A 13,462-nucleotide genomic window follows, 5' to 3' on the forward strand; every position below is an offset into this window, starting at 1 on the left:
GAGGATACTTTCCAGAACGGGCCTTTTGACATTATTTTGCTTGAATATGTCTGTTCAAGTGCAAGAAGATGTGAAAGAGAGCTCAATTCTGTGTTTGCGTGCTGTCTGATTCGCAGATTTCTGGGCGTGTGCTTCGGTAACGAGTTCCCTTCCCCTACTCTCTTCATGTGCTTGAATATTTCAATAAAAGGTTACCGGACAACTGATGATTGACACCGTTTCACATACTTGCTAACAGATTTTTTACTCGCATTTGGCGAGGGTTAATTTTAGGCCCTGTTCGAACAGGTTTGGAATGAAATAAGGGTGAGAGAATTTTTTGTTGTTGCATGAACTATCCTATTAACTGGACATTAACAAGACCGTCTGGTGCATACACTACAAGCTTTCTAAAATCAGAAGCTTTATTGTAATTGGCTGGCTGATGTACAGTTTTCATAGAAGTCACTGGTGTTTATGTTCTACCTGGATCCACTTTACTGTGCAACCCATTGCGGCCCCACTTTATATTAGGTGGCCTTAACTACTCTGTACTTACATTTAAAAAGAAGTACAATGTGCTTATTGTGTTCATATTGTATTGCAAAAAACTTTTGCTGATATTGAGGTGGGAAAGGGGTAGAGTTAGGGACAGGTGTGGTTTGTGGGTCAGTTTAAGGGTAGGGTTAGGTTGAAGGGAAGTGTCAAAAGTGTTATTACAAATGCAACTACAGAAATTAAATACAGATGTAATTACATGCAGGTATTTTTAAAAATGTAAATACAATGTAAAAACATGTTTGTCCACAATAAGTGCATTGTATCAAATGATTAATTACAAAGTTACTACATAGTTAAGGCCACCTATTATACCAATATGACGGTCCCTTCCTGTCTATAAGTGGTATCTGTTTTATCCATGTTCTAAACTAGATAAAAGTTTTAAAGACTTTGAATGTCAAAACTTTGTTTAGATCATCCCTAAACATTGTGCAGGTGACAAACACATGGTGCAATGTGGAGCTTCAAAGAACGATATTGCAGGCCAGGCCAGTGGTCCCATCTTGTGCCAGTGACCTCAAAGTTGTGGGAAGCGTGTCTGATGTCATTGCCAAGTTTACAGAGTCCTCCACAGGGACATTCCTCAGCCCACTTCTCCACATCATCCTAATATACCTCCCACTTCCTCAGTTCATACTGGCTGTTCCAAGCAAAAACAATTCAGAATTGTGTGTTCACTGTTCAAAAGTTTGGGTTTCACTATATATATATATATATATATATATATATATATATATATATATATATATATATATATATATATATATATATATATATATATATAATATTTTTATTTAGCAAGGATGTATTAATTTAATCAAAAATCACAGTAAAGACATTTATAATATTAAAAGATTTCTAAAAATCTTACCAACCCCAACATTTTGATTGCTAGTGTACACAAGTACAAGTAGGTCCAATCTATTGAATTGATATCTAAAATCAGATGGCTTTAATATTGATGAAGATGAATATTCTGGGAAAGCTAGTCCCAGATCAGTGATTAAGATAGACCCATACTTCTAATGTAATTTACATTTTTAAGATGTATACACCATCCAGCGCAGTGTGTCCCAGATGAAAACAAAGGTTAACTCGGGCCTGCTAGCCTGCAGTCAGAAGAATGTAGCGTTTATGCATTGCAGATGCTTGTTTAAATTTTGTAATCTAAAAAAAATTGCTTGGAGCGTTCAAAACAAACAACTTTAATGCTCATCATGTTCTTAGGAGGAATCCGAACATATTTCACCAACGGATATCTGTGAGAGACGTGACCGTATTAGGTTGTGTTTCAGGAGGCATCTAACGCTTCCTGAGAGAATGTTGTAAGGGTGCTATGCACTCCCAGAGGAACTTTCTCTCATCTCTCTCTCTCTCTCTCTCTCTCTCTCTGTCTCTCTCTCTCTCTCTCTCTCTCTCTCTCTCTGTCTCTCTCTCTCTGTCTCTCTCTCTCTCTGCCTCTCTCTCTCTGTCTCTCTCTCTCTCTCTCTCTCTCTCTCTCTCTCTCTCTCTCTCTCTCTCTCTCTCTCTCTCTCTCTCTCTCTCTCTCTCTCAATTCAATTCAAGATTGCTTTATTGGCATGACATACAATATTGCCAAAATGAATTACATAAATAATAATACACATTAACATAAATAATAATAATTGATGGTAATAATAAAGAAAATATTACAACACAGTATAACATAACTTGAACTTAAATAACCGGTGTAACAAATTAGAACATTTGATACCACAGTGTTTTAACATATATACACACAATCACATACTGGGGGTCACTGTGGTGCATTACACACATTACACACACACTCACCTGATGTCTCTCAGGCTGTGACACGCACACACGTATCTCGCAGCCAGTGCGGCTCTCTGTCCCTCTCCTAGTATTATATTTATATTTCTCTCTCTCTCTCTTTCTCTCTCTCTTTCTCTCTCTCTCTCTCTGGCTGTGTCTGAAATTACTACTGTAGTAATTAAATACTGTCTTGGTTATCATCAAAGCTCGCTCTATTTTGTCTCTATTCAGATGATTAAATTGTTACACTGCCTCGGAAGTCTGTTTGAAATTAGTTTTGTGAGGTAATTTTGTGCGCAAATGCTGCCTACAATATCATTGCCTGATAAGGCAGTGAAGCAACAAGTCAGCCTCTTTCTCTCTCAGAGTGCTCATTTAGGTAATAATGGTCTAAGGAGCCAACAGCATTGCTGTCCAGTCTACAGTCTCTTTAACTTGCATGGCAGGGTGAAAACTTTGTTTAAGAATTCCACCTTTTTACACCGTATGGTTTCAAAATGGATTACTCAGTAAGCTGACTGAACAACTATTTGACTAATTGGTCTTCAGGAAGCCCTGTATAAATAGTCTGGTTTTTGGTTTACCTGAATCAGAGCGGATGTTTGTTTTGGGGAAAGCTTTAGACACATTCTTGTGTTTAAAAACCTACCAAAAAAAAGATAAAGCAAAAATAACACACACACACATATATATATATTACAATTACAATTAAAAATAAAAAGTACTAAAGAAACTTTAACAAATAAATAATAAAGAAAGAATCCAAAACTAGTCAATCTCAATAAAAAAGTGACCACTCTGACCCATCCCTAGTTTAGAGTGGTATTATGTGCAGGATGTAGTTTACTGACAGGTTCATACACATGTATAATTGCACACACACCCACACACACATGAATCTCTTTGTTTCCTCCATACATGTGGAGACATACAGCGCAATTAATCAACACTCCTCCCCTCTCCGGTGGACCGTTTCTGAATTGGCTATTGAATATCATGATTCTTTCTTTTATCTTGACTAAATAACTCTTGATGTATGACTTCCTAAAGCATGCCAGTCTGCAACAAAAGCTTTTCATATTTTTAAGTGCAAAAACAGGTGAAAGGTTGGGCTTCCTTATCTTTATTCTAAAATATGAATGAATGGCCTTAGTGTTTAATTCAAAGAACTGAAATATTTTACCCTTTTACAAACTAAAAACTGAACTACAACATTGACTGCTGAAGAGAATGAACATGAATGATTTGTTTGTAATATTTTGACATGTCAAAGCTGTGATCCTTGTGGGCGTCACATGACCTCATGCAAGGGGAATTGAGACACTGCTATACAGGGTATTTGGCATCTGCTAGGAAAGCTATTTTGCTTTTATGATAATTTATTTAGTTTTCAAAATGTCTTATGTTTTATTTCCCCCCTCACATTCCTTTTACTGGATAACACAAATTGAGAAGTTTAGCAGAATGTTCTGCCTGTTCTTTTCTATACAATAAAAGTGAATGAGGATGGATGTAACCAAACAAAAAAAAAAATGCTTTAGAAAAGTCTTCTGAAGTCATATTATAGCTTTGTGTGTGAAACAGACAACATATAAAAGTGTTTGTTGAGCGTCAAAGGTTTGGGAAATATGAAATGGGAATAATTGTATTACAGTGCTCTTACTTTGCTTTCAAAACTCCCACTGAAATGTAGCATTAATTTGCAAAATGTTTGTGTTCTTCTTGTAAAAAATTATGAAACACTGCAGACATGGTGATGGGAGGAATTGTATTGCAGTGCTTTTACATACGTTCAATTTTTTTTCCTCCATTTTCCGAGAAAATTTTCACTCACAAAAAATGTTGCATTCCTCCAAGATTCTTTGCGTTTACTTGCAAAACTTTGAGTTGGCTCAGTATTTGTGTTTACTCACAAAAATATTGCACTACGCTGAAAAATATTGTCACTTGTGAAAACTGGTGAGGGTACGGAGCCCCTAAAGGGACATGGTAATGAAAAAAAGAGATTTCAACGATTTTAACAAAACTTTTAAAGTTCCTCTGGGAACGCAAAACATTTGTCAGAGAGCGTAAAGTTCCTCGGGAAACGCAAAACATTTGTCAGAGAGCGTAAAGTTCCTCGGGGAATGCAAAACATTTGTCAGAGAGCGTAAAGTTCCTTGAGGAATGCAAAACATTTGTCAGAGAGCGTAAAGTTCCTCGGGGAACGCAAAAAATTTGTCAGAGAGCGTAAAGTTCCTCGGGGAATGCAAAACATTTGTCAGAGAGCGTAAAGTTCCTCGGGGAATGCAAAACATTTGTCAGAGAGAGAGCGTAAAGTTCCTCGGGAAACGCAAAACATTTGTCAGAGAGCGTAAAGTTCCTCGGGGAATGCAAAACATTTGTCAGAGAGCGTAAAGTTCCTCGGGAAACGCAAAACATTTGTCAGAGAGCCTAAAGTTCCTCGGGAAACGCAAAACATTTGTCAGAGAGCGTAAAGTTCCTCGGGGAATGCAAAACATTTGTCAGTGAGCGTAAAGTTCCTCGGGGAATGCAAAACATTTGTCAGAGAGCGTAAAGTTCCTCGGGGAATGCAAAACATTTGTCAGAGAGCGTAAAGTTCCTAGGGGAATGCAAAACATTTGTCAGAGAGTGTAAAGTTCCCCGGGGAATGCAAAACATTTGTCAGAGAGCGTAAAGTTCCTCGGGGAACGCAAAACATTTGTCAGAGAGCGTAAAGTTCCTCGGGGAATGCAAAACATTTGTCAGAGAGTGTAAAGTTCCCCGGGGAACGCAAAACATTTGTCAGAGAGCTTAAAGTTCCTCGGGAAACGCAAAACATTTGTCAGAGAGCGTAAAGTTCCTTGAGGAACGCAAAACATTTGTCAGAGAGCGTAAAGTTCCTTGAGGAACGCAAAACATTTGTCAGAGAGCGTAAAGTTCCTCGGGGAACGCTCAGGAATGCAAAACATTTGTCAGAGAGCGTAAAGTTCCCCGGGGAACGCAAAACATTTGTCAGAGAGCGTAAAGTTCCTCGGGGAATGCAAAACATTTGTCAGAGAGCGTAAAGTTCCTCGGGAAACGCAAAACATTTGTCAGAGAGCGTAAAGTTCCTCGGGAAACGCAAAACATTTGCAAGAGAACGTAAAGTTTCTTGGGAACACAAAACATTTGTCAGAGAGTGTAAAGTTCCTTGCGAACACAAAACATTTGTGAGGGAGTGTAAAGTTCCTTGGGAACACAAAACATTTCTAATAGAATGTAAAGTTTCTTGGGAACACAAAACATTTGCGAAAGAACACAAAGATCCTCAGGAAATGCAAAGTTCCTTGTGAACGCAAAACATTTGAGAGAGAATGCAAAGTTCCTCTGGGAATGCAAAACATTTGAGAGAGAATGCAAAGTTCCTCTGGGAATGCAAAACATTTGAGAGAGAATGCAAAGTTCCTCTGGGAACGCAAAACATTTGAGAGGGAATGCAAAGTTCCTCTGGGAACGCAAAACATTTGAGAGGGAATGCAAAGTTCCTCTGGGAACGCAAAACATTTGGGAGGGAATGCAAAGTTCCTCTGGGAATGCAAAACATTTAAGAGGGAACGCAAAGTTCCTCTGGGAATGCAAAACATTTGAGAGAGAACGCAAAGTTCCTCTGGGAATGCAAAACAATTGGGAGGGAACGCAAAGTTCCTCTGGGAATGCAAAACATTTGAGAGAGAACGCAAAGTTCCTCTGGGAACGCAAAACATTTGAGAGAGAACGCAAAGTTCCTCTGGGAACGCAAAACAATTGGGAGGGAACGCAAAGTTCCTCTGGGAATGCAAAACATTTGAGAGAGAACGCAAAGTTCCTCTGGGAACGCAAAACATTTGAGAGAGAACGCAAAGTTCCTCTGGGAATGCAAAACATTTGAGAGGGAACGCAAAGTTCCTCTGGGAACGCAAAACAATTGGGAGGGAACGCAAAGTTCCTCTGGGAATGCAAAACATTTGAGAGAGAACGCAAAGTTCCTCTGGGAACGCAAAACATTTGAGAGAGAACGCAAAGTTCCTCTGGAACGCAGAACATTTGAGAGGGAATGCAAAGTTCCTCTGGGAATGCAAAACATTTGAGAGAGAACGCAAAGTTCCTCTGGGAATGCAAAACATTTGAGAGGGAACGCAAAGTTCCTCTGGGAATGCAAAACATTTGAGAGAGAACGCAAAGTTAATAATAATAATAGATTTTATTTATAACGCACTTTTCATTACGAAGAATCTCAAAGTTCCTCTGGGAATGCAAAACATTTGCAAGAAAATGCAAAGTTCCTCAGGGGAACACAAACATTTTGCAAGGAAACACAACGTTTCTTGGGGGAACGCAAGTTTTGTGTGTGATCGCAAAGTTTAAGGCAAAAAAACCAACACATTTTTGAGTGAACTGTTTCTTTCAAATATAACATGTTTTACTTATATCCCAGAGTTCATTCTTAGTAATTGATACGGTACATGCAAATCGATGTATGTTAATAAGTGGCGCCGCTCATGCAAATAAACACACCCCCATTGTGGGACCCTCACATACTGAGAAATCATTGTGAAGCACACATACATAAACCCACTCTCAATTGTTGTTTTCTCTGTTATGTAATGGAGCTCATTCAAGACTGGTGAGTCATCTGGGCCAAGAGAACGAGAGACCAAGAGAGAGAAAGAGAATAACCCAACATATAATCTCCTGTGTGAAAAGCCCAGTGTTCATAGCAGAGGATACAACATTCTGGAAACTGGCGGCAGTCATTGTGGTCTCCTGTTCATAGTTAATCATCTCACATGGAAAACACATCTCTAGGAGTGCTAGGTTTAGGGGTTTGCTCTCAGAGCGGGAAACGTTGATGTCAAATGGAAAGCTAAAGTCATGTAAAACATGTAATGTGGGACTGCTCACTGGTTGCCATGACTACTTTTTTGTGGTTTATAAACACTACTTTTTGTAGAGCAGCACATTTTTTTTATTTGAATCAATTTCGTTTGTTTAAACATTGTTGGTTCACTTGTTTGTGAAGATGTTTACACCAATTATTTTGATGGGTCTTCTCGTTGTTGTTTTTTTTCACACGGTTATGGCTTGTTGGAAAGTTTGACCCCTGGTCATTGTTTAGTTATTCAGTTGCCACAGCAACAGGGCAGGAATGTCCACATCATTGGTTTCAAAGTCCTGTGATTTTTCACATTTAATTATTATCAGACAAAAAAATACTGAAAATGTGCTGTAGCAGGGAAACGAACACTAAGAATTGTAAGAACTGGGGTTAAATGATGGTACATTGAGCACAGAGTGTGAATACAACAAAATCATCACAAATTCCATCCAGACAGCCATGGCAGTAAAGGCCTGGAACAATGAATATGAGGAGAACTATACAATGACTATTAGAATCCCAACCAACACATGATATCATACTCTTAATTAATAACACACACTGCAGTTTTGTCATCTGCTGCTTTAAATGTTCAAGCTCTTTAAAGCAGGATGCATTCATTCATCAGCTGGAAAACAAAATAATTCTGAAAGTGATTCCCACATTATCGTTTCACTGTGTCATTGTGGTTTAGACTCTTTTATATTTAAAAGTATATATAAGATAATAGATCTTTATTGTTATTGCTATAGTTCACACATCCTTGGTGTGAATGGGCTTTAAGAGTGCAAAACATACAAATTTTAATTGAATTCATGAATGTGTGTGATGTGAGAAAATGGTGAATTATTCCAGTTAACTGTTTATATTGTGTCTGTCCTCCTTTGCTCAAAACGATGAATAGCACATATCAAACTGCGGTGTCCCATTACAGCTGGTTTTACATCTGGTTCTGCAACTGATTATTCAGAAACATTTTATTTTATTTTAATTTGAAAATGATCCAAGTCATTAAGTCATTCATTTGTCACTGTATTTTCACTAAAATATGTAAATAGAATAAAACAAAAATTCATAAATAAACCTTTAACAAGTGCCTTTATTTCATAGGCAAGGTTAATTTGGGCTTCATATTTAAATTCCAATATAAAATTAATTAATGAATAAATACATCTTTATAACTATAAGTTTGCTATAAGTGGGGTTCATGCTTTCACTGGGGGGCTTGAACGGGGTCTCGCCCAGGGTGTAATTCAATGTAGAACCGTCACTGCCTTCATAAAACATTAAAGTGTGGTTTTGGGAATTTCCAGAGATGGAGAATTGAGCTGTAGCTGTGTGCAATCTCAAAGCCTTAGCCCTGTCAGTTTTGTATTCTGTCTCACTTACTTCTAAATTATCCACTTAAACTCTGTGGACCCTGTACATGGTCGGGAATGACATTGTCATGTATATACTTTCCATTTTAAATGTCTGTGGAGGAGCTATGATGTCATACCATTTGAAAGCTTAGTCTCTACTTTCTGGAGATATGCATCACTTTGGCATTTGTTTTACACAAAGTGATGTATACACTAAATTACTCTGATACCATTTCCGCCTGGATTTGGCCTACCCAAATTGAAAAGCCTCCCATACACACATACAGTGTTCTAGGTTCAAAATGTTAGTGTTATTTTATAAGAAAACTTTTGAAGTTACATAAAACACTGCTAAAAGTCATAAACATGTAAGTATTGGTTGTCCAGCTGTTATAACCCCCCCAAAAATTAGTCACTTTTTGATTGTTTTTTAATAAATACATTTGTGAAAGAGTGTAACTCAGGCCCTGTGTGCTCTAGGACCCTGCAGACAGTTTGGGCTGTTTCCAGCATATATAATTAATGTAATGACACTGGAATATTGCATTTATATCACTGTATGGTGGTGGGGTGTGTGTGTGTGTGGGGGGGGGGGGGGGGGGGTGTCATCCCTTCAGTCCTATTTGAATAAATCTTACATACAACATGACACAGACAAACTTATTTTTTCCCACTATTTTCTGGAATTTAGTAGAAACAGCCCAAACTGTCTGCAGGTTCCTAGAGCTCACAGAAAGAGTTACACACTTTCAAAAATGAATTTATATTAAAAAAATAATAAAAAAATAATAACGCACCTACTTTTTTGTGGGGTTATTACAGCTTAGACACCATATACTTACATGTTTATGACTTTTAGCAGTGTTTTTTGCAACTTCAAAGGGTTTCCTGTAAAATGACACCAAAATTTTGAACTTAGACCACTGTATATGGGAAGCTTTTCAATTTGGGTAGGCCAAATCCAGGCGGAAATCCCCCAAAAATGGTCCTGCAGTTTAAGCGGTCATAAAGCTCCTTTCAGTTAACTAAGATTTGACAGATGATTTTACACCTTGATTAAACTTGGGTTGTGACAACTGTGATGAAAATTGTTAGTATTATGGACGTTGCCATCCTTGGTGTTTATATTTAGTCACGAGATCTATTCATGGCTATTGTCAGATTTGCCAACTTAACAATTCTGTAATTTATGTATGTATGCATGTAATAGTGTCTTGCTCAAAAGTTTACACACCATTTGCAAAATAGGTTAAAATATGAATCATTTTAACATAATAAGAGGGATCATACAAAACACACATTATTTTTTTATGTAGTAAATATAGTACACAACACACACAAACACAAAAAAGCTGAATTTCTAAAAGTGACCTTGTTCAAAAGTTTACCCCTGTTTCTTACTTGGATGATCCACTGCTGTTTTTTGTGTGTAATGCAGTTAAACTGCCACACACTTTTGCCTATTTTTGAACCCTTTCCATCAGTGAGTGTATGATTTTGAGATCCATCTTTTTGCTTTGAGGACAACTGAGAGACTCAAACATATATAATACAGCATGTGATCACAGTAGCAGAAGAGAAGCAAGCCGACAGAATGCAAATACAACACAATGATGTCATGCATTTACTAAATATTGCATGACATCATTAGCAACTTTTTGAGCTACTTTGAATGTAGTTGGCAATATTGGCAGCGATGTGAGTATTTTATGTAAATAGCTGTGAACGGGACAGTTAGAAAATTACCACAGTTATTAAATGCTGTTGTCAAAACTGATTTAATAAAATTGAAATAAAAAAGTCCTCATGATTTTTTATTAAAAGTTTTCCCTCCCAAAACGGTGCTTCTTCACAATATGTATTTGAGTGAAAGTGTCTACATGATGGCTGCATTATCAAGGAATAAAATATTTTTTTGTGTTTTTTTTTTTTCAGGTTACAAGTCTAAGATCTGAGAGATTGCTGACTAGGATCCCTGCTGATGACATGCAGTCTCAGGTAAGGCAAACTTTCAAAGCATCGGTTGAAATCCGGAGTTTGTTCTCTGTATTTCTCTCATGTTAATGTGAAGTACATTGGACCTACCTACTTATGATCCCTGGCAGCTCCTGGGTCGTTCAGCATCACCACGAAAGATGCCCTGGAAACACAGAAAAGAATGAAACGTTACAAACAACCCCTTACACAATGACAGGAGGAGAGAAAGAGAGAGCTATTTATGGACTAGACTTGGATTTCCATGAAAAAGCCCCAGTCCCTGTTCCCCCAGCTCACAAAGGCATCTCCATGATTTAACAATATACAGTTTCACCATCTGTGAGAACACGGGGATCTTCCCATGACCCCTAGAGTTCAAACAGAGAACGGGAGCATTATTCAGGTCAAAGAGAGAGCAGAATGTGAGGGATGGTGGGGTTCGAGTCGAGAGGGAGAGGAAAGAAGGTCAGGCAGACTTTTGGGAATGCAAAACTTACCCAGAAATGCTAACCTAACCTGTTATCTCCACTCTGGTGACACCTCACAATGACCGTTGGGGGCTAGAACCATACCTTAGGGAGATTGAAGACCCAGCAGCTCAGGTTTTAGTTAGGCAGGTCATTCCACCAGCTTGGAACAGTCAAGGTAAAGGTCAGTGAAAGTGATTGTGCCTCTTTGGGATGTCATTCACTTGCAGAGCGCAAACTTATGGAGGTCTGAAGTAATGAGTTCAGAGCCAGTGCTTGTTCCGTAGGCAAACATCAGTGCTTTGAATGTATTGTGAGCCGCAATTGGCAACCAGCACAATTTTATGAGGAGAGTTGTGACGTTTGGCATTGACAAGGTGAAGAGGTTTGATAGTGTATGCTGGAATGCCTGCCAAGAGAGCATTACAATAGTCCAATCTGGATAGAACAAGGGTTTGGACAAGGATCTGTGTAGCATGTTCTGATCAGGAAGGGCCTCATCTTCATAATGTTGTATAAGGCAAATCTGCAGTACCCAACAGTTCAAGCAATGTGCTCTGTGAAGTTTACCAATCATCACAATTTTATGGTTCTTGTCTGTCCTGGATGGAGTTATGGTTGATGAACCTAGCTAAATAGAAAAGTTGTGATGAAGTGTTGGGTTGTCTGAGATCACAAGCTGTCTTCACAAGGTTGAGTTGAAGGTGGTGGTCCTTAATCCATCAATAAATATCTGTCAGCACTAACACAACACAACACAACCAAAATCTTTGGTTTCGATTAGCCGAAAACGGAAATCGCAATAAAAGTTTCACAAATTAAATTTGGGTAATTAGGTAACTCGTTAAACCAGTTCTTAAGCAGCGAAAATACCTCTCAATATTAAACTCAAAAAGATTTGACTATTGCTACACTAGCATCTTAAAATTATTAGCTATTTTGACCAAATATGCATCACTACCCTTCCGGAAAAAAAAGTACACATTAGGATACTTCTAAAAAGTTATTATGGAACTAATACAGTATGCATTAAAAGAATATACTTAAATGTGAAATGAATGTAATGCTTTCAGACAACTAGGGTTTGTTCACACTTGTAGTTCTCTTGGTTCTTTTGGTCTGGACCCATAAAAGATACATTTAGTCCATTTAGTTCACTTAGCGTTCACACTGTCATTAAGACCGAACCTAAAAATGCCCAAAAAAGGTGTTTATGGCATATGTTTTGCGATAGAACATCCCAAACAATCCTGTGTTTTGGGCTAAATTCTAGGTAATGAAATAAAATCTCTGTTTTTCTCTCAGAAAAGTGTGGAGGTGTATGATCATCTTAATGGCTCGCGGATCATTTTCTCAGATGAGGCTCTTCCCGGCAGCGGATCAAGACAGCACTACAGGACTCCGGATATGACCCAGGAAGTAGTTGTAATCTCTCCTGGTCTTCCTACACCTCCGTTGAGTCCGTTCCACAACAGTTCGCCTTCGTCTGCTCAGCACAAGGCAAGAGGACATCCGTAACACATTACTGTTGCAGACATTATTCCATATGTGTGTTGGGATAATATTACTATTCATATACACTGGGATACAAAAGTCTGAGATAAATTTAAAAAGGTTTTAAAAAGTAATATCTGACATTGATTATTGGGTTTATAGATGCTCTTGTTTCGAAGAGACATACCAAATAATAATACTTTCTCACATTTTCTACTTTGTTCAACTTTATATTAACTTTATTTTCAACTCTATTCCGTCCAATTATCACTAAACCTTTCCACATTATGCCAGTAACCTATTGGCCCTGGTTGACTTGCTTTGCCACAGCGTTGTTATTCTTAACTAAAGCATATTTGGGGCGGCAGTGGCTCAGTGGTTCATGTAGCTTGTCTACAAACCGAAAGGTTGGTGGTTCTATCCCCAGTTCCACCTGACCAAGTGTCGAGGTGTCCTTGAGCAAGACAGGGTGCTCCCCCCCAGCTGCTTCCGACGAGCTGGATGGCGCCTTACATGGCTGACATCGCCGTAGGTGTATGAATGGGTGAATGTGAGGCAAAAATGTAAAGCGCTTTGGATGGCCATAGGGTCTGTTAAAAGCGCTATATAAATGCAGTCCATTACCATATTATAATTTTTTGGTTAATTGAAATAAAATGAAATATAAAAACTATAAAGAAAATTTTAACTTAAAAATCTTAAATGAAAATGTAAAATATTTTCTTAGCATTCAACTGAAATAAGTTGGAGTACTAAAATGAATAAAACAAAAATTTAAATAAATTCACGTTAAATAGAAACATTTTAAAAGGAAATTAATAAAAATGACAAAGCACATGACACAATTAAACTAAAATGTAAACTGAAAATATAAAAATAAACAAGTATCAATATTATAGTAAAGTAAATGAAGGTAACACTTTATTTAACAGTGTTACACATTTCCCATG

General features: G+C 37.8%; 1 protein-coding gene across 3 annotated transcripts in view; it reads left to right on the forward strand.

Moving 5' to 3' along the window:
* The window catches only part of sorbs3 (sorbin and SH3 domain containing 3), a 58,254-nt gene that overhangs the window by 11,822 nt on the left and 32,970 nt on the right, over positions 1 to 13,462 (forward strand). For all 3 annotated transcript variants that reach the window (XM_067413239.1, XM_067413238.1, XM_067413237.1), the window contains exons 2-3: positions 10,510 to 10,572; positions 12,324 to 12,518. In XM_067413239.1, coding sequence (XP_067269340.1) covers positions 10,561 to 10,572; positions 12,324 to 12,518 — 207 coding nt within the window. In that variant the 5' untranslated portion in view covers positions 10,510 to 10,560. The remainder of the gene's footprint in view (positions 1 to 10,509; positions 10,573 to 12,323; positions 12,519 to 13,462) is intronic.

The sequence above is a fragment of the Pseudorasbora parva genome, chromosome 13, assembly GCF_024679245.1.
Source record: "Pseudorasbora parva isolate DD20220531a chromosome 13, ASM2467924v1, whole genome shotgun sequence".
Classification (NCBI taxonomy): domain Eukaryota; kingdom Metazoa; phylum Chordata; class Actinopteri; order Cypriniformes; family Gobionidae; genus Pseudorasbora; species Pseudorasbora parva.